This window comes from Phaethon lepturus, unplaced genomic scaffold, assembly GCF_000687285.1.
Source record: "Phaethon lepturus isolate BGI_N335 unplaced genomic scaffold, ASM68728v1 scaffold6318, whole genome shotgun sequence".
NCBI classification, from domain to species: domain Eukaryota; kingdom Metazoa; phylum Chordata; class Aves; order Phaethontiformes; family Phaethontidae; genus Phaethon; species Phaethon lepturus.
The window spans coordinates 1-21672 of NW_010556795.1; the positions used below are offsets into that span (position 1 = coordinate 1).

At 42.0% G+C, this 21672-nt stretch overlaps 1 protein-coding gene across 1 annotated transcript; it reads left to right on the plus strand.

Moving 5' to 3' along the window:
* Positions 1 to 5969: 5969 nt before the first annotated feature.
* On the plus strand, positions 5970 to 20283 carry LOC104615275 (ankyrin repeat domain-containing protein 33B-like; the record flags this gene model as incomplete). The annotated part of the gene is made up of 4 exons (XM_010292557.1): positions 5970 to 6124; positions 6864 to 6993; positions 13181 to 13321; positions 19433 to 20283. Coding segments are annotated over 4 exons (1277 nt in total), but the record flags the coding sequence as incomplete, so codon positions are not given.
* Between the last annotated feature and the right edge of the window lie 1389 nt (positions 20284 to 21672).

Below are 21672 nucleotides of genomic sequence, written 5' to 3' on the forward strand. Positions count from 1 at the left end.
CGATCGGGCTTCCCACGCGTTGGCGATGTAATCGTCCGACTTCTCAGTTGTCCTCTCCCCCCAACTTTGGTTGAGGGAGCCATGTTGAGAGGCAGCTGGGTGGCTGGCGTTGGGAGAAGAGGTTGGGCAGTGCGGGAGCTGGGGAGGTGTTCCGGCCTCCTGTGGAGCAACGTACGACCCCCAAGTCCCCATCAGCGCAAGGGTTTTTGGTTTCCCATTGAATTATTTGCTTTTATCATGGGGCTTGATAGAAAAAAAAAAAGAGAAGAGTTAATCCCTCATAAGCGTCTCTCAGTATCGCCATATGACAAAACAAATTGCTTCCTGTATATCCCACCCACTGGCATCTCTCTGGCTACACAGCATGTGTTGATTTGCCCTGTGTGTCCCTTATGGCCCCTGGCCACAGCTTCCCGAGGTTTCTGCCAGTTGCTTATGTCACTAGTGATGCGGCAACCAGTTCAGACAATGTTAGTAAATAAGAAAAGTCACACTGATTTCATTAGCTTTTTATGTTGTCTGCTTTATTACACAAGTGGCACCGGTTTTCTTTGTTGTGTAACACAAGCTTTTGCAAGCATAGTAAAATGAACTTTCCTGGGACTATTTTTAGAGGTGATCACGGAGATTTGGATCAGAACAGATTAAGTCAGGACTTCTGCGGAGGTGATACATGCACTGAGCTATACCTTTACTTAAAGACGTGTGGCCTGACTGTGGCCTGGCATTTACAGAGTAACTGAAGTTGGACATATCCCACAGAACAAAGGGAAGAATGGTGGGTTACCCTCTGCCTGTCCACGGACGGGCCCATGTGTTTAGCTCGTGGAGCGCAGTTCACGCTGGGGTCTGGCTCTGTGAGTGCTCGTAATGCTGGGAAGCGGAGGCGGCAATTTTGTGCCGTCAGTATTCAGGCACGGGGAGGGGCAGCGCCATTTGAGATCGCTTTCGGGTACCAGATCGTGCCTCGGGCCGCTGTGTTCCCCTGCGGTTTTAAATCAGCACCCCTGCCTCTGCCCCCTCCAGGCACGTGGGGTTTTGTCCGAGCGACGGTCAGACAAAATTCGTTTCAATTCCCAGCTCTTTTTTTTGTCGCTTTCCCCACATAGATTTGTATGTGACGAGGCTGTTGCAGCCCTTTCTCTAAAAGGTCAGCCTAAATTATTTTGTGCGGATAACACGAAAGCTTATGTGCTTGATGGATTTCTGCAGCACATAAACACTGCTTCTCATGGGACTGATGACCTGAATAATTACCTCATCTCAGTCACCGTTGATCTAATCAGCTAAACCAATTATAATACAAGCTCAAGCCATTTATGAAAGTTTCTCAGATTGCTTTATGCAGACCGGAAGGTTTTGTGCATTATACACAAGTTAGTATATAGCGGGTAGCGATGCCCCGCGCTAAATTTTGCTCCTTTTTAATACAATCTAAATTTAGAATCTTTGTTAACCCAAGTTTCCCAGAGTTTTTCAGTGGAGATCTGAATTTCTCTCAAATAACTTTGGGAGATTTATTTTGAAATACTTGACCTGTTTTTTGGGTTTTTTTTCTTCGTATGTGAATTATGTTCAAGTGAGCGATAGTTATATATAGTTCTCTTATAATAGTGAGTTAGGTATAACACAAAGGATTAAATATATGAATTATTATTTTCGTAAATCAATAAGAAAAAGTTAAAACACAACTTGGTATTCCTTTATTTTTTATTATTGTGTAATATGCTTTCAACTTAGACACAATTTTCATAGTTTGCCCTGTATATGATTATGGATTACAGTGAATAATCTCATTTAATTTAATCACATGCAGTTTTAATCATTGCTGTTAAACCAACCTTGCAGAATTGTCATTAATACTTACAGATGCATTCAAAGCAAACTGGACAGTTGTTTATCACGATGCTTATGAAAAGCAATGGGTAATGTCAATTTAGTCTTTTGCCAGACCCATTTTTGTCTGGGATAATAGGCGAAAAGCTACAATAAGCTGTTTTCATTCTCAGCATCTTGGTGGAAAATAAGTTGCCTGAAGAGATTTTTTTAAAGCTAAAATAATTGCATGCTGTATGTGACTTACTCTGCTGTTAGCTTGAGTTCATTATTGATCCTCTAGTATTTCTTGTGATCTCTATTCTCTGCAATGACCTAGTGTAAAAATAGCCTTACATCTTTAATTATGTCATAACGTCTGATTTATAAAATTGTCTCCTGAGATATCCATGACCTCAATCAGACACAGTGTTATGTCATTAGCCAAGACAGCTAAGCAAAGCAGAGTTTATTTGTATAGTGGCAGCACTATTCCAGTCTTACATGAAATCAAAGGCACATGAAGAAATACCAGTTTCAAAGGAATCAAAAGCTTCCCAGGATTATTTTATTCTATTTCAAACATGCAAATTTCAAGTTTATGCTTTTGTAGGAAATTTTAATGCAATACTTTCAGTCTGATTACAGAAGAGCACTATGAAACTCTTGCAATTCATAAACACTGCTTGAGGAAGGTGTTGCAACATCTGATAAACTTCAGGTAGTCCCAGGCCTGAAATGTCCATTTATGTACTCTGGAATAATATTAAGAATATTAGTTATACTTTATTTAGAATATATGGAAAATAAGTAATTTATCCCAGGCTGATTGTTTTGTCATATATTCTAAATAAAGTATTGTTAATTTTGCTCTCTCACTTCAAAACAAAGGGGGATCTTCCAAAACTGTGCTAGTTAGTTACATAAAAATAAGATATGTCATATAGTATAGAAAAGCTGTGGTGAAGGTCTGTGAAGTGCCAGATATTCCACAGAGGAAAGACAGAGCCCTCAACATCTGGCAGTAGTATGGCTTCTACTTGGAAAAAACCTGTTACTGGGCTGAATTTCAACCCCCCCTTATGTGGAAAAATCAACAGTAAATGTTAATGTAGTTGATGTGATGGATGACTCATGCTTTCTTGTTTGTCACGCAGTGCCTGTATGCGATATTTGAAAAATGAAATAGGATCTGTTGCAAACCTCAGAGAAGCCAGCAGTCCTGGTCTCCTGTAATGAAGAAATCCCTTTACCTATAATCCAAAGGCATCAGTGCCATTTTATGTTTAATGTCTCTTCAGCAGATTTTTTTTGCCTGTTCTGTTTCATTGGTCTGGAAGAATGGTGGGAAGCAACCCTGGACGCTGAACAGGAGAGAGCAGGGCTTAGCTAAGAAAACAGTCCTTGAAAAGCAGGGATGCTGTGCCTGCATGATGTGATATATGTACAGTTATTCCTTCTAATAGCTGATTATTAATACATATTAATCGGAATAGTTTGATTTGTTGCTATGATTTAAAATAAGTGGTGGCTGAAGACATATAAAAAGGAAGAGAGGGAAAAGGATGCTGTTGAAGGAGAAAGGTTGAAGTCTTAGGAAGAGGACATACATTTAAGAATTATCAATCTTCATTCTCCTAAAGCTTTCACATATAGTAAATATGTCTGAGAACTGATCTTATTGACAAAATAATAGTAAGACTCAATTTAAAAAAAAAAATTTTCCACATACTGACTATTTCACAATTGCACCATGAGCCTTCATATGCAGAGTAGAATAATTGGTGTCTTGGTAGAATATCAATGGGATAAAAAGGTCATACCTTTTCTGAGGATAACCAGGTTATTGAGGTTCAGAATTTGCTAGCTAAAATTAATTTACACTGCGTTATTTTTACCTTTTAAAAAAGCATTAAGCGTACAGCTGTATTTTCCTGCAGATTGCTGTGATACAGGCTACTGCTTTACCGATTGCTTCAAAAAACTGTTTGTTGAAAGCAATTTTGTATCAGTTATAAAGATGAATTGAGATTGTTGAAAGAGTTTGTAATATATTATGGCTCTGGATAATAGTATTTATTGGTATATGAAGTTAAAGATTCTGGACTAATGTCTCATGCTCTGATTGTGTATCCTGGCTAATCTGTTTCACTAACTTTCAGCAAGCAGAATACAGACAGGGCCAGAAAGGGATGCAAAGAGAAAAAAAAAGAAAAAAAAAACCCAGGAAACCTGAAACCACAAATTATCATGGTGTCATTGAACGAGGATTTGGGAAATAACTGTCGAATCCAGGGGTTTATTGCAATTTTCATTCTGAAGCTCCTGCACCTCATGTCAATATCTGATGTATGTGCAGGAGCTACGCAAAGCAGAGCAGTCCCTCAGCAAGCGGCCCGCCTCACCCACCTCCCTGTGAGACGCGTAGCGGGTTGGGGGTGACCAGAGAGCCCTTGCGTCAGCTTTGCAGGTCGGGATGGCGCTGGGAACCGAATGGCAGTGAAGCGGCTGGTTGTTATGTCCTCACGCGACTGCGCACTTTGCGTCTCAGCCAGGCACCCTCTTGTCGAACACCGGGTTCTCACATTCTTACCTGACCCGCTTCAGATTCGTCCAGCTGCCCTTCAAAAATGGTTTTCCCTGTTATGCATCATGTAATCCCATGGAAAGCTCCTACTCTCTGTTGCTGTTCCCAATCCTTAAGTAAGCAGTCTTTGATAGCACCTTTGGAAAACAAACTTTGGAAACTGTTGATACCTAAGTAATCCTTCTGGTTTGTAAACTCAGAACAGTGAATGAGATCGATTGATTGATTTTGAGATTGATTGAGTCTCATATCTGTTGAAATCAGACTGCCAGTGTGTGTTAGATGCGTCTTTAGCACTCCATCTGATGGAAGTACCCACTAAAAGTAGGACAAAAGTCCCTAAATACCATCATGTGAAAGCCTCTTGCAAAAAGAGCTAATGTTTGTTGTTTGTTATTTTTTGTTTTGCTGTTTTACAGTTTGTTTGTAATTTAAGGAGAGCAAAAAATGAATATTTTTTTAAGCATCTCATAAATACTTTTAGAACACAAAAATGTCCTGTGAAAATATCAGATACTAAGTGAAACAGGTTTTTTCCATCAGACATGGTACCTACTTTAAGTTATTTTGATGGCTTTTTGAAAATACCACTCTCTTAAAAAATGCCATTTTTTTCAGTGAACAATAGGATCCCCCTTCTTTCTTTCAAGAATTTTAGGTCTCCAAACTATTATATACTTAGGTTTCTGCTATCATTAGTAACTGATATTTTTCTGAATGATTGGGTGGTGTTTTAAATCCGCAGAGTTTTTGGAACTGTGAAGACCTGTATTCTGAACCTCAGGTGAAAAATGGAATTATTAAAGAACTAAAATAATGCTCAAGTCCTTACCAAGTAGACACAGACACATTTTTTTTAAAAGCTAAGACTGATTACATTGTAGTAAAACTTGGATTAATCTGAACAGTCCCACTAGGAGAGCACATACTTTTTAGTGACCTATTTCAGGTCACATGTGTGTATGTATATCTTTAAGCAGAATCCTCTGTACCATTTCAGTAGACTGGTTTGAAGTATTACGGGTTCTTCACAAGGAAATGGAGATGCTCTTTATAAAGCAGTGGTGGGCGTTGTTTCGTACTGAGAACAAGAGTGAATTGAGAATAAAAGAAATCGGAGTAATACTTTTATCGAAAGCTGCAATTGAGAAATACCGTACACGGCCGGTGGGCGTCCCAAAGAGTTGGCCTTGCCTCTGTCTCTTAAGGAAGCTGTTGGCCACCTAAGCCAAAAGTGCTATCCAGAAAAATAAGGAAACAGGACACGGAAATATTAGCCAACCAGTTATAACGACAATAAATCAGAAGCTGCAGCTGCTGTCATTTGGCAAATGGCTCTGTCTCAGTAGTGTCCATGGGGAAAAGAAGCAGAGCGTTTAGGCAAGAGCCGCTTAGAAAAGGTGGAGGAGCCAGGGCGGGCCCTTCAGTTTTCATAACCGCGTTCTCCTTCTCGCTATTCGTTTGTGGGTACGAACTTGCAGCAGGTCTGTGCGAGCGCATTTTGGGCAGGCGGGGTTACCAGAGAGGTTGAGGTTTGTGTCTCTGCCCCTGTCTTTTCAACTGCCAGACACCGATGCCGAGCTGACGAAAACCGGGTCATGCGTTGGCGCTGACTTGTCTGTGCCCGCCCTCCTCTGCGCCCGTCAGCCCCCTGCGGGTGGGCACCGGGCTGCCTGCGTAATCCTGAAGGCCGGAGATAATGGTCTTAATCTGAGTGGTCAAGTGAGCGGCCAGGATTAAGTGCTGTGGTTCCATTTGGTTAAAGACAAGTGTAATTTGATGTATTTTAGGGAAGGTCTCAGTTTGCTGCTGTGAAGTGAAACGCTGGCTGGGTACCAAGCCAAGTTACAAGTTTTACCTCCTGGCTTGGCTTCCTCCTGGAAGTTTTACAGCTTCCAGCTGTCATAAAGCACATTAAACAGTAACTCTAAAAGCCATTTTATTTTATTTACGATTATAAAAAAGGTCTGGTTCTAATGGGAAACCTGAAGTATTTAAAGATAGCAACAGGCAGTGCGAACACGACTCCTGCCTACCACTTCCCCTTCAGAAAACAAGTAGTTGTTTTTCAGAGAATTAATATTCAGTTCAGGTCCAGTTCATCTTACCTGCTGGGTTCATTTTATTATATAATAAAATCTGATTTATTCTCATTTGGATGTAGAGTATATAGCCATATAAACATGAGCCGTTTATAAACAGTTACTTTCCAAGTAGCATAATATAACACATACTCTCTCAAGTATGTCTGAGGAATACCAAATGTTACTCACCAAAGGGCAGAAATAAAAAGCGATCTTTTGGATCTGAACATTGTGCCCAGAGCTAATCACTAGTTCTGCCAATACCTTCTCTGTTCTTCAGTCTGGGGGGAAAAAAAAAAAAAGCAGACTAGTCTGCTACCTCAGTGAACTTTTCTGAGTCTCGTAAATCTAACTCTCTCTTTATATTTTACTTACAGAATGGTCTTATCATTGCCTGTTACCAAGGTTTTGTGGACATTGTAATAGCCTTATCACAATGCCCTCACCTTGATGTGAACTGGCAGGACAACGAAGGGAACACAGCTCTAATTACAGCTGCACAGGCAGGTAAGGCACCTTGTTTCACCTCTTGCATACAGGGTCTTAGGAGGAGTGTACGTTATGGTTATTATTTTTAGGATTTTGTCAAAGTCCTAGGAGAAATTAGTCTGCATAAAATAATCCTGGCCAAGCCCTCTCCCAAAGAAGTATGTCATGATTTTTCTTTGAATTAATTAATCTACAGTAATATTTATACAATTGATAAAGACAGAAAAAGCTATACATTTCTAGTAGATGCCATTAACATTTTAAACTTAAAAACAAAGAAAATCTTGCCCCAAGTGTTCAGTACTATACTGTTTTGCTCCTTTAACCTTATTTTCCTATGTTTGCTCTGGCAAGCAACCAGTCAACATTCTGGTCATCTAATGGGCTTTATCAGTGCTCACAGCATCTCTTTTCTTATGCTCATTGCACTTACCTCAGTGGGTCTGTAGTAATTGCTGACTGTAGGAAAATGTATTGTCATCAAGAAATACCTCAGCTGCTGAAACATTCTTCACCCACTCCATAGTTAAAAACCCTATTTGTATAGTCTCAGCAGGATTCAGTGTTTGCCAATGCTGCTTTTATAACAGGCTGATTATATTGGTGTTGACCATGTTAATCCTGATGCAGACTGGAGTGAGAGCAGAGTTTATCCCCAGGTTTTCTCTTATCCCACCCACCATGGTGATATTCTGTGAACAAGTGTAACAGATCACATAAATGTAAGAGATGCTCCCAAAAGAATTACTAGTTTCAAGTATACCATTAAAAAAAAAGTCAGTCGATTATTACTATTAAAACTGTAACAGTGTGCTTTAACCTTTAAGAGAAACTGTAGTTTTCTCTTATAAGTGCTAACAAAATGCTGAAGCATGTGAATCAGGAAAACTTTGACCAAGGGGGCTATCCCTCTGTAGCCTAAAGGCTGTTCCAAAGGCTGCCTGGCTCTGCATCCATGGTTTCCTTTGCATCCCTCGAACGTGCACCTCAAAGGCAATCACCTTACGAGGAAATGCTTACGTGGTCTTTATCACGTCTTCCCACTAATGAAGAACATGGGATATTCGTGGGAGTTCATGGGATATAGTATTCCCTCCCCGACCCTGTCTGTTCTCTGGCTGGATGGGGGAAACTAAATTCCATCAGGCAACATCAACAGATATCCCATGTCCTCTTCAGCCGAGTCTGAAGATTGGAGTGGTTAGGTTTTGATTTTAATTTAGTAATATTGCCACTAGACATTTCCAGGTAATACCAAACTGTGCTTTGCCTTGTACCAAAAAGTGAACTCTGCTAAAGAAGCCGCTATGAGATAGGTCTTGAGTACTGGAAGAAATAATTGCGACCACAGTAGTCGCATTCATAGCAAAGTCAGGAGTATGGTAGCTTTCCAACGAACGCGGAGAAGTCTCCAAAACTCTAACGTACTTGTATTTATCTGCCCTAATATAAATTTGGACTATGAAAGGTTTAACACTGACTCCTTCCTGACCTTTATAACTCATGATAATGAGCTCAGAATTAATCCAGAGCACTGACATTGACTTGACACTCTCTGCCAGTACTTGCTATTGATCCCCAAAGCAACTGGAAATGACTGTAGTCAGCAGAAGCTTATACAAATTCCTAACAACTTGGATGTTTTCCCCTGCCTATAATAACCCTGAGCTACAGTGTTGACACCAGTTATTTAATTCATTATCACAAGATACTGCTGTAGTGTTAATAGAGATTACCATGAGGTTAACATTGCAACCGGAGGAGCTACGGTGCAATAGATGCTGCTTAATTATTGCTGAATGTTAAGTAGTAACGCTGAGCAGTGTATTATAAAGAACTGAAAGCAAAGCTTATGCAAGCTTTCCTTTAGCACAGGATCTTTTCTGTTTTACCCTTAGTCCACAGAAATAATATTTTTTCAAAATAAATTCTTCCAAGAGATCACTATTATTTATACCAGAAGTATTGTTCTTCCAGTGGAAAATCCACATTATTTCAGCTGATTGTAAGGTGGTATCAGAAGATTTCAGAAAGCACTGCTGTTTCTGTTATGATCCTCTGACCAAGTGGGCCATCAGGTATGGCTGGACCCTGAGAGGAGCTGGGTAGGAAAGAGGCTGCAGTCTTGTGGGATCGTTCCATGTGTTTCAGAGGCTGCGTCTGTAACGTGAGGTACCGAGACTAAGGAGATGATAGGGAGGCCTCTACTGTTGCTAGAGGAGTTTAAAACCCACACTTGCCTATGCCGTTTCATGACTGCCCAGACAGGATGCTCAAACCTGAGTGGCAGCTTGATTTAAATAGAATTATCTTATAGACCAGCTAGAGTCTTAGAAGAGAGGTGAATTCAGTTCCTCATACTAATTTGATTTTGATAATTTAAGATTCTCATCTTTCAAAAAAAGTATCTAAACCTGACGTTTTTTGCATGGGCTGACCTGAGAAAGGTCGGCTGAAGGGATCGGTGAAAAGCAGTACTTTCCTAAAACGCTTATTAGTATAGAAAAATAACCAAAGGGCTCTGCTTAGTGGGTAAATTTCAGGTTTGAAAACTGCTCCATTCTCTTGCTCTCTCAGTATTTCCTACAGAAGTGGGATCCCTTCTCAAAGAGAGCTTGCCTCTGAAAAGTGTGAATTCGTTGCAGCCTGCAGCAGGTGGTGCCTCAAAATGGGTGCTGGTGCTGTTAAAGCAGAAGCAAAATCATTAAACGTCAGTACAGGGACAATGCAGAAAAAATGGGAGATTGATGCAAATAGGAGGCTGAAATAAAAAGTGGAAAGAAAGGAAGGAGAGTGATCTAAAAAAAAGGGAAAAGGGAGGAAAATTACATTAAATTTTTTGTTTCTCAGTTCTGCTGCTGCTGAGGACATAGCTACCTCAGTGACAGGGCATGGTAATTGGCATACACCGGTGTGTAGAGAGAGTCATATTTGCTCACAAAGTATAGATGTTTTCTGTTACAGGGATGTGGTGGGTTGACCTTGGGTGGACGCCAGGTGCCACCAAGCTGCTCTATCACTCCCCTCCTCGGCAGGACAGGGCGAAGAAATTAGGATGGAGAAAAAAAATAACTAAACACTTGGGTCAAGAGAAAGGCAGTTTTATAAGCAGAAAGCAAGGGCCATGCGTGGGAGCAAAAGAAAACAAAAGATTTGTTCTCTACTTCCCATCAGCAGGTGATGTCCAGCCTCTTCCCGGGAAGCAGGGCTTCAGTACGCGTAGCGGTTACTCCGGAAGACAAACATCAAAAAAACTAATGCCTCCCACTCCTCCTCCTTTCTCTTCGCTTTTATTGCTGAGCTGATGTCATATGGTGTGGAATACCCCTTTGGCCAGTTTGGGTCAGCTGTCCCAGTTGTGGCCCCTCCCACGATCTTGCCCAGCCCCAGCCTTGTGAGGGGAAATGGAGAGACAGGCTGGATGCTGTGAGCACTGCTCAGCAGTAGCCAAACACTGGTGTGCCATCAACACTGTTCGAGCCACTAATACACAGCACAGCACTATCAAGGGCTGCTGTGGGGAAAACTAACTCCGTCTCAGCCAGACCCAGTACAAGGGACCAGTTTGGGGCAAGGCTGTAGAGCTGGGAACACAAAATGACAAGTTATCATCTCAGTTTCTGCTTGTTAAGGGAGGCACGAGAACACAGACACGTAAAGCATCCAGAGCATAAAAGGTTCTGGGTGTCTTCGGTTCCACCCATCCGTCAGAAAGCATTCACCACCCATAGACCAAACACGGGCTTTTTGCAGGACAATTAAAAATCGAGGTGTTATGTGACAGAGCATCTTCCTTACTCTACAGCTTATCCTTTTTCCTGTATTTCATAGATTATTAGGTAATATTGCCATCATTATAGGCATTTCCTCTGTGGCAGCAATTAAGTGAATTAAGCTATTACAGACATCTGTGCTGATCTCTAAATATGGCTCACAAGGCGAAGAAGCGTACCCGTAGCATGCCAGTTCTGGTAGAAGATAGAGCTGGCTTACAAACAGCAAAAGCCTGATACAAAATCAGTGTGACCAAACTGGCTGAGGCCAGTCTAATTTATTTTAGAGCTGCATACAGCTTTCATAGCAGACTTTAAATCACAGAAGACTCACCTGGTTTACAGTTTATATGCACACTTTTAGTTCGCCCAGACACAGAACGGAAGCAAACTTTATTGCCTTAAATCAAAAGCACATGACAGAGCTTGAACAAAAACTTAGCAGCTCTGAGGTTTGCTTTGTGTTTGATATCTGTATGAACTTGAAATTTGAAGCAAACCTCAGAGGACACAAGCTCCTACAGTTTAAAACTGAAGTGGTTTTCAGGAATCCCTGAGACACAAAATTTTTGAGAATCACAAACCTCTCATTTTCTTTGTTATTTTATTGCTGGGTTTTGTTTTTTGTTTTTTTTTTTCCCTGTCCCATCTGTGGCCCTCTGTAGTCCCCTGTAGAGTTTTGGCTGAGCAAGGTCTTTCAGAATTGACTCTTGGGATCATCTCAGATTTACAAAACACCTCTTACTGCAGCTGTACTTTTGGCAAAAGGAAGAACATCTGTAGTAATGTAATTCCAAAACCTTCATAAAGATACACACTGTACATGGGTGAAACAGAGCATGTCCTGCAAAACAATCTGGGGACAAAGATTCCCCTGGTAGTAACTGATACCCTGTATGGTATCCATAAGGATATGACCTTATGCCATGAAGTCTGTGAAGCTGAAGCCTCTGTATTGAGTAAGCAGGACTGGGTCACTTGATCCTGCCCTAAACCCAGTTCACTTTTGCTTTGTTCAGCTTGTTGCGGTTTGCTGTATCTTTATATTTCATTGCATTAGACAGCGCAAAGTACAGGGAGCTTCTTATTTGGTTTTCTCTAACTGTGGCGTTGCTAAACTGATCTGCGCTACCTCTACATCTGCTGAGGTTTCAGGAGAGTTTCCAGTTATGCAGCAAGGTAGCAGAGTCCAGCAAATTCTAGGAGATGAAGAGCACCTAGAAAACATCCTAAATTAATTGCTAAAGATTTTCTTAACTTGCTTTGCATAGTGAATGTGGGACTGTGTTGGTGCAAAGCAACTGCTGATTAGATCTGCACCAGATGTGATGCTATAGACTTCAAAAATTGTCCTGTATGAATTATAACGCTTCAGTAACATTTCTAGATGAATTTGAACGACATGCATCACAGAATATTCAGCTGGACTGCAGAGTGAGATGAGGGAATATTTTTACAGCTCCTAGTAATTAAATTGTGATTGTTGCAGCTGCCTGACAGACTGCATTATTTTATAAAGCATCAAAGCATCATAAAATGAATGACAAGTGAAGGGAAAACTGTTTTGAATGAGTCATAATGGCACTAGATACTCATCTTGTTCTGATAGTCCAATTATAAAGACTTGATGTTTTAATTGGTCTTCCAACCATTTAACCAGAGCTATCTTCAACTACTCAGTATGCCCTTGCTGTCACCAGTTATCCTGGCTTACAAGGCACACGAATGGCAACAACAGTTGCTTTTAGAAACACAACTTAAATCATTTGTTTTACTACCAAAACTGAACATCGGTCCCATTTTCCTATTGCTGGAGAACAGGCAAGTGGCTTTACACTGTCAGATGGAAAAAGAAAAACGTGGGATTCTATGCAAAGTATTTCTTTGTCTCATATCAGGCCTGGCACAGTTTGTTAGTATTATTGTCTGGAGCTGTCACGTGTAATCACTGTTTAATGAAGCATCGTGACTGTAAGGCTCAAATTTACCAGGGAGAGAAAAAGTTGAACCTTTGCAGTCAGTTCCCCCAGGTGATGTGTCTTCTTTTCATAAGCTGTAGGAATTCCCTTTGCAGTGCTACTCACTGAGTCAAGAAACTGAGGCCCCTTGCAACCTCAGAGTGACCATCTTTGGTCTTCAATTATTCTCTTAACTTAAATTGACTTTTCAGAGACGAGGAAAGCCTGCCAAGAAGAACTTGAGAGAAGATGGGAACCCAGGTTTCCAGGCTCCTATCCCAACACTCTGGTCACAAGTCAGTGTCACCTAACACTAAGGCTGATGACTGCAATGGAAAAGGATAAGAGGAAAAGAGATCTTATTAATTTTCTGTATTTTTCCAGTTATCAAACCTGCAGAAGTAATTTTTGGTTTAACCTTGAGACAGTGTCTTAATTCTGTGACATATTCTCTGTTTTTTCATTTCTTTAAAGGGCACATAACCATTACAAACTATTTGTTGAACTATTTTCCTGGGCTCGATATTGAGAAGAGGAATATGTTTGGATTCACAGCACTGATGAAATCTGCGATGCAGGGCCGAACTGAATGTGTGAAAGCCTTGATGTTGGCAGGTATGCAAAGTGCTTTGCTGCTGCTTCGTCATCATCTAACTGTACATACTAGACAGTCACAGGCAAACACCAAGAAGAAAACTGGCTCTTGGGGTGTTTACTCTGAGAGGTGTAGTGCAGCTTTTCCTGGAAAGGCGTGCCGCTTTTAAATAAGTTGTTGACAAGGCAGTGAAGCCATGTGCTGCAGGTGGAGGAGCACTCAGTTTGCCTGTGGAAGCTCATCTGAGCTCTCCAAGAGCTCTCAGGGTGATATTCTTTGTCTGCAGGAGAGGTCGGAGAGTCTGATCATTGAGATCTCTAGACAAGGAGCTAATGAAGCTCATGACACAGCTGGGAAAGACACGCAGGTCTGCTGCTGCCAGCTGCTGCAGGTGTGACAGTGCAGGGCTGGGTGATGGTCATGGGACAGTGGGCACAGGGACTTGTGGCACAGGGAGTGAGCAGGTCCATCTCTGCCCACCTGCCTCTCTTCACATCTGAGAAGAAGAAGTATGTTTCTTGGTGTTGGCCCTTGACTGTGGTTGAATTTCCAGCTGTAAGCATTGTGAGGTGAAGGGATCCTGGAGAGGAAACTCAGAAGGGCAAGAGGCATTGGGACAACAGTCACTGAGGAGCAGTCCCAGAATACAACACTTTTTGGCCACAAAGTTGCATTTTTTTATTAGATTAAGTAATTGGCACATAACTAATGCTTAATTAGCATATATTAGCATATCTCATTGTACTACAGTTGTGGATATTTGACATAAATCAAATATGACGGAAATGGTAGCAGTTTGTATGTAATTATTGTTACTGTCTAGACTGAGAATCCTACAGGTCCATTTCATTGAGAGACATCTTGAATAAGTAGTTAATTTCAGCCATTTTGCTGTCACAGAGGTCCAACCCCTCATAATCTGAATATTTTCAGTCACAGGCATTTATCAAGCATAGTGATATTACATTCATCCATTTTCATAATATCCAGTTTCTAGATGTTGATATGACACACAAAATGTTTGGGTGATGTGATAACTGGCATGTTATTTTCTGCAAGGTTCTGTAGCCTCTTATACCGGAATCAAGGTTTTAGAATCAGATAATTCATTTTGGATTTAAATTTTTATGAAACAAAATCAAAAAATGTCTCTCAGAGCTAAAGTACTGATGGACACAGATGCACTTTCTGGACTAATACGTACTTCATGCAGATGCTAGGTCAGAATTTTCCAGTGCCCATTACAAATTACCACTTAAAATGAAACTTCAGTCCCAAGAACTTACGAATTGTCAAATTGACCGTACAGTGTCATGTCTTTCTGTTGTTATCGCTGGAGATCTGATGGAAACTTGTTCTTTCTGTTTGGGTCACTAGAAGCTATTTCACAAACTTTCCATCCATTCCTTGTTATTATACTTCTTGCACAAAAGTATCGATATCAAAGTTCACTATGTGGTTGCTGCCTCTGGCATCTGAAGAACCACCTTCTTGTTTTCATGTTTCATAAGAAAACAGAAAATTGGGAAGAACAAACCTTTTTTCATCCAGAAAATGGCCATGGTAGCCTTAATATCAAATTTACCTACAGAAAGTTGTATCAGCCTGTTTGTGCATCAGAGAGAGTGAGGATACCAAAGATCATCCGTTGACTAAAGATGTGTAGAGTTAACATACTCTGAGTTTCTAAACTGCAGCTTATATACATGTTCTGGTGAGTATTTTGCAGGTCCTCACATTTTCAGCTCAAAATAGGGGCCACAAAGGAAATCTGGTAAATTGCCTGCACCCATTTTAATATCTGATTATTTTTTAACACTGTACAGTCTGGTGAGGTGGAGGGAGGGAAGGAGCTTCTCAATCAGAATGGATTTAGAAGTAGTTCAGTGCTTAGGGGATACTGAGTGGCTGCTGATAATAAAGTGCTAGTTTGCTGAAGAAGGTGAAAGAAGTTTTTACTAAAAGATTTGATGAAAAAATCAATTTCACAAATAAAACAGCAACATTCTATGTTAAAACACAAGAATGCATGGAAATATAGGGGGAAAACCCCCATATTCAGCTGTGGGTCTACGTGCATAGTCTCTGATTTTTGTACAGCTACAAAGCAGGTATGTGTCTTTAGAAACAAGTTACAGGCAGGAGGTTTTTAAACCCAATATATCTTTAGTGGCTTGGGTAAGACCTCTATTGATGGGCAACTACTTATGGCAACGCAGGAGGTCAGCAAAGGAAAATAACTCACCTTCCTAGCTGCCTAAGCGTGGATTGAACGGTCAGATGCGGAAGAGGTAACAGCAACGTGTGGCAGATGGTTGGAGCTGGATTGTCAAAGTGACTGCTCTTTCCGAAATTTGAGTTCCTGGAGGGTGGCCAAGGTCAGTCACTACAAGATTAAGGCACTCTGAAACGCTTGGCCATATTGTTTGCTCTTTCAAAGTGAGTCTTCGAAAGATGTGAATTTGCTACTCGTGACTGCACAGCGAGTGAGGGGGGACTCCAGTCGCTCATCGGCAGTTTGTCACAGGCTGCTGCGCGGCCAGGACTGCGCTGCTGCCAGCGTTCAGCGGGCACGCCAGCCCGGGCGGAGGCACAGCAACGCCAGCTGTAATCCATGTCTCAAGCCCTGCTGCAATCTCCAGTGTAAACTCGGTGCTGCTTTAGTAAAGTTGCCGGAGTGGCGGTGGATCTAGAGACTGGGCTTTAAATACAGTGTGTAAAACAGGTTCATAGCAGATGCCTGGGCTCTTCCACTCCCTGTCTTTAAAACTCGGGATGTCAGTTTTGCATCCCAAGGGATATGAAACCTTTTTAATCAAATAAGATATTGATGTCCCAAAGGGGCAGATGGATTCAAGCTAGTTGTGCTGAACATTATCTTCAGCGCAACTTCCGTAGGAAAATTAAGGCAAGTGGCAAATGTAGTTTTCCTAAAAGAAAACCTGTAGGCTATACTTACATTGAGATGACAATTAGTTCAGTAAAAACTGCTATCACATATAAAAGGGGACATGACTATTCATGTCTATTCCAGATGAAGCATTCAGCTGAATGACAGGTTTGTTCAGAAATGTCTCCTAATTTGTACAGAAAATCAATACCACTATAGTAAATCAAGCCATAGAAGAGACTTTGTGACACAAGGTACAAAGTCAGCACCTATTTCTGTTGAAAGAGTTGGATTTCAATCCTCTATAGTATTGTTTCCTGAGGTTAAGTTTCCAAAACACCTGGGAATGCATCTGTCAGGGAGTAGCACGAGTGGGCTTCTTCTCAAAGGGAGGTGAGCCAAGGGTGACAAGGCACACGGCGGCACCAGCCTCATCAACAAAGGCACTCCGTGAAGAAACCAAGCAGGGCTGGTGACAATAACCAGGATCAGCCAGTACTGCCAGTGATTGCCAGGCAAGTGCTTTTTGACAAGGCAAGTCCATAGGGACAAGAAACGTCTGAGGTCAAAACAAGAAATTAAGTCTGTGGGTCAGGGTCCATATCAGCAAGGCACGTGGCCAGGTACAGGCTTGGCTCAGGCAAGGACCAGAGCTGAGCGTCTCAGCTTCATTGCAGCCCCCAAGCAAAGATGAGGAGCCCCCCGTGAGCACTTTCTGACACAGCTCTTTTTGCACAAGTCTTATCCGGGGTCCCACAGTGGCACCATATCAGAGCTGGCATGTCTTTTTCTTGAAGATAATTGTAAGCAACTGTCTATACCTCCCGCTTGCCTACAAGCAGAGCATACTGTTTGTTAAAATTTGTATTTGGAGACAATTTCTTTAACAGCACTTCCTTTGGTAAATCCTTGCCTGTTACGTGTACAACAAAGAAACAACTTCCATGTGATCTGCCATGTTCCCAGTCATCTCGAGTGGGAAGGACTGAAGACCCAGGCAAGTGTTAAGAAGGGGACAGGACAAGAGGCTAGCCTGAGATGGGAGAGATTCAGGGGCAGGAAATTTGGGTAGGAGAGTTCAAAAACAATCTAGTGGAGCAGGACAACATTACTTTGTATGTCTGTGTTTCTTCCCTCGTTTGTCTGGAGCTTTTGCAGCCATGAACTTCATCAAACCCTGCTGCCTGAGATCTTGCAATCCTTTCTTCAGTCCATAGCTAATAAACTCTTTGATTTGATTAAATCTTCCTCCTCTTTGTTTCCTCCCAGCCCTCCAGTCTGGGCTCCATGCTTGACTCCCTGCAGTGCCCCTGTGCTTTCTCTCTGAGTGGTCCTTTTTGCATAATTTCACTTAAATTACACTTAAACTGAGATCAGCTCTTTTGCTTAGGGTGCTTCCATCCACATTCACTCTTGGTCTGTGTCTCTAGCATCCCCTTTTTAAGGTTTTTCTCAGAGACTTAGGAAGCAACTGGTACTCAATAGTGTTAAAACTGAGCTTTTGATCACTTTCCCCATGCTCTCCTTTTTCCTCTGTTTTTCTGTAATGACAAAATATCTTTTATGGGAAAGGTTATACTGGAGCCGTTGCAAACTGGATCCTAGTTACTATTCCTTATATCTAGTCCCCCTTATGCCAGTTTGAAATGGTTTCACCAAGATAATCCATGCTGAAAAAAATAATTTATCATGATGTTTCTCTAGGCTTTTCCTCAGGTCTCTGTCTCCGAACATCTACCTTTTCCAAAGCAATGGGACAGAATGTCTTTGCTTTTGTGGCAAGATCTGTGTAGTTCAGTTTTGCGTTGGCTGTTTGAAAATGGTGCTTCAGCTGATAGAGAATCCCTTCAAGATGTCAAACTTTGTAGCCTGTTCATATCCCAGCTTGAAACTCTTCCAAGTACAGGGCCAGTGATAGGTATAAACCACAACTGAATGTTATAGAGCTCAGTTATGTTAAAAGCAGCTGGGCATAGTGCCTGTGCCTGTCCCAGGGAACGTGCTGCAGATCTGCTGAACAAAGTCTATGTTCTGGAGCATGCAAAGCTCCCTCTGAGATCAAAGTTTAAAAGCAGAAGGAAAAAAAGGATTTGCAGATTAAGAACGTGACTGCCTGAAACCAGAGAGTATTCACTCACACTCATTCTCCTATCAATATCATTCATTCACCCACATACCCATATACTCTAAAAAAATAAAATGTGTGTGCCCAGGTGGGCACTGTCAGCTGTGTGGTGCAGCTGACACACTGGAGGGAAGGTATCCCATCTAGAGGGTAAATTTAGATTAGATCCAAGGAAGAAATTCTTCACTACGACAGTGGGTGAGGCACTGGAACACCTTGCCCACAGAGGTGGTAGATGCCCCATCCCTGGACACACTCAGGCTAGGTTGGACGGGGCTTTGAGCAACCTGGTGTAGTTGAAGATGTCCCTGATCATGAAGACCTTTAAAAGTCCCTTCCAACACAAATTATTTTATGATTCTATGATGCTATAATGTCACCTGTCCTTGCCCTCTCTTTAATCCTGACCCATAAGCTCTCGGTCAGCTCCTCATCCATCCCCAGGCAGAGCTCCACAAATTCCAGCTCGTCACTGACATAGAGGGTGACACCCCCTCCTCATCTCCCCTTCTTGTCCTTCCTAAAGAGCCCTTTGATCACCCTTGTCACCATCCTTTCAACTCTCTTAATTTTACAGTGTCCTTTCAGAGATATGAGAACCTGAATTGTATAGCTGGTGTTTTTTCGGTTTTTCCCTTTTTTTCTCTATTTTTTCTCCTTTTTTTCCTCTAATTTTTAAATGCTTTTCTAGAAATTCCATGTATTTTATTGCTATTTTGTCCCCTCGTGAGTACTGAGTTGATATTTTCATGGAACTTGTGATCATTATTCCAAGATCTCTGTTCTGAGTGGCAGCAATCAGGGTGAAGCCCATTATTCGTCACTTTTTCCTTCTGAGCTTGAGTGAATGGGTTTTAAAATGGCAGGCAACATTCAGTGCAGTTGAAATTCATTATGTCATTCTTTGCATTGTTTTAAGAGAATTTCATGTGTACAGCCTTCATTTCTTTTATTATTTTTTTAAATAAATCAGGAGTTCATAAAGTCAGGAACCCTGTTCTCTCCTTACTGCATATTCATTTTGACACAAATATTATAGTGTGTCGTATGTGACGTTTTCTTGCAGGGATCTGCAAGTTCCATTAATTAACCCTAACTGTTTTTCTTTTCTTTGAGGGGCAAATGTTCACGCGACTGACCCAAGCCGTGGACTGACTTCATGGGAATGGGCTTGTTACACAGGACGATCAGAATCTGCCTTCATCATGCAAAAGCTGATGGACAGGCCATGCCCAGAACAGTTTTGTGATCAATATAAACCAGAATGGCCAAAGATGAAGGAACTTCTTGCCAAGGCTGCGGAGCCAAAAAACTGTTTGCAGAGGATTTCTGAGTGCATGAGGGCAGCTATCTCATTCCGGTCTTTCTACGGCCCGGAAGAAGACGGGGTCCTTGATCACATGGTGAAGGTGACAACAAGCTTGAGCAGTCCTTTCATTGCTCTGTCATGCCGGACAGTGTGCCCAGGCAGCCCACCTTCTGTGGGGAAACACAGACTGTCTGTGCAAGAAATCCTGAGGAAGCAAAGAGCCGAGGAGATCCGATCTCAGGACAAAGACCACTTTAGCAGCTATGAGAAGCTATTTCGGAACTCCAAAGTCACACTGATCCCCAAGAAGAAGGACCGGCGAGCCAGCCTGCAGCCCATCAGCCTTGCAGTCTCTCAGGTGAACGCCATAGCCACTAGGAAAGCAAGCCTCTTGCCGCTCCACCTGCTTAGACGGAGCAGCGTCAGGCCAGGATTTGTCATCCCCAAAGTCCGTATCAGCAAGGCTCCTCCACCCACCTTCCAGCCCGAAAAGGCGAGAAGGAGGAGCAGCGCCAAGGATGACCCCTATTTGCAGATTCCCAAGTGGAGATACAAGGAGCTCAAAGAGGAGCGGAAGAAGGCGGAGGAACAGGAGAAGAACAAAGCAGCAGAGGCTCAAAAGCAGAGGCAGGTGTCTCCTGCCCGGTGCAGGACCTGATCTAAAGGCAGTCGCTTAGAAGGTTTCAGAGCCATTAGTCTTGTTACCTGAGGAACAAGAGCCCGCCGCTCATGGAGCTGGAATACTGAAAAATGGCCTTTAAGGTGCAGAAACAGGGCAAGGGCTATGCCACAGTGCATCTGATGGCGGAATGTGAAGGTATGCTGAGGAGCAAGACTTACTAAGTTTACCCATCTGCTGCTGATAGGACATTTTAATTGGTGCAGTCCTTCTGTGGTTTCTTTTTTTTTCCAGTTGCAGGTGAATGACTGAGAAACAGCTTGAAAAACAGCATGTGTGAAAGAATCATATTTTGTGTTCCCTTTGTAATGGACAAAATTAAGGAGTTGTGCTTTTAACACTAGACATTCCTCCCTCTCCTTGCTTAGATAGACATATTGCAAGGTTTTATAGTAATAATGAAAAGTTTAAAATATACCACAATCTTGGTGGACAGTGAAAATCCAGGTCTACAGTTGTTTTGAATATACTAAGCACTTTATTTTAATTCCAATAATCAAAGTTTAAGACAGGATAGGTATTATTGTATAGCTCTATACAGTCTGTGTGGATGCAGTTCTTAACACTATTGTTTGTTCTGCTGAATATAAAAAGGGCTGCATATGAAATATTTCTGTAGCTGAGGTATTCACATCTTCTGCAGGTATAAAATCAGGGGCAGGGACTGATTTATTTGGAGCAACAGAGAAGCTGAGCTAATTTTTGAATGCCACTGTCACCTAAGATTTGCCTGCCCCATTAAGCTTCCCTGTATCTGCTATCTGTTGTCTCTTTAGTCTCAGGGTTTTTTTTGTCATTGTGTTTAACTGTGAAATAAGGGAGATGGTGAGCCACAGGAGGACTGTTTTTTAGGTTGATATTTAAGTTTCTGCTAAAAAACCCCACCTGGTTTATTGTGAGCCTTTCCATATTACAGCCAGGACAGGAAAATTATGCAGCTTCCAAAAGTTTAAGCCATTTTCCCAGGTATCAAGTCTGGCCATATGCTATGAACATCCAGTCAGAGACGCAGTATCAGGCAGCTCGGCCACTAATGTTTGGAAACCGTGGCCAGATGCCATTGTAAGCTTTGGTAGTACACCTCTGGATGCCCGGGGAGGGCAGTCCCTCACCCCTTTGTCTCAACCCTGGGGGAAAACCTTCCCTAGTACCTGAGTGCGTCTCAGAGTGGCAGTTCCCACAGGCAGCTTGCAGTCCATGTTAAGGCTTCACTTGGCTTCACCAGCAGTCGGTCTGGACGGCGTGCCAAGCCCTGGCAAATTCCAATAAGGAAGGGCTGTAAACCTGCTGCTTGCTGAAGAAAGACCATATTCATAAAAGCAGAGGTCACACAGCAAGTCATACAGCACGTGCTCAGGCTGTGTATCT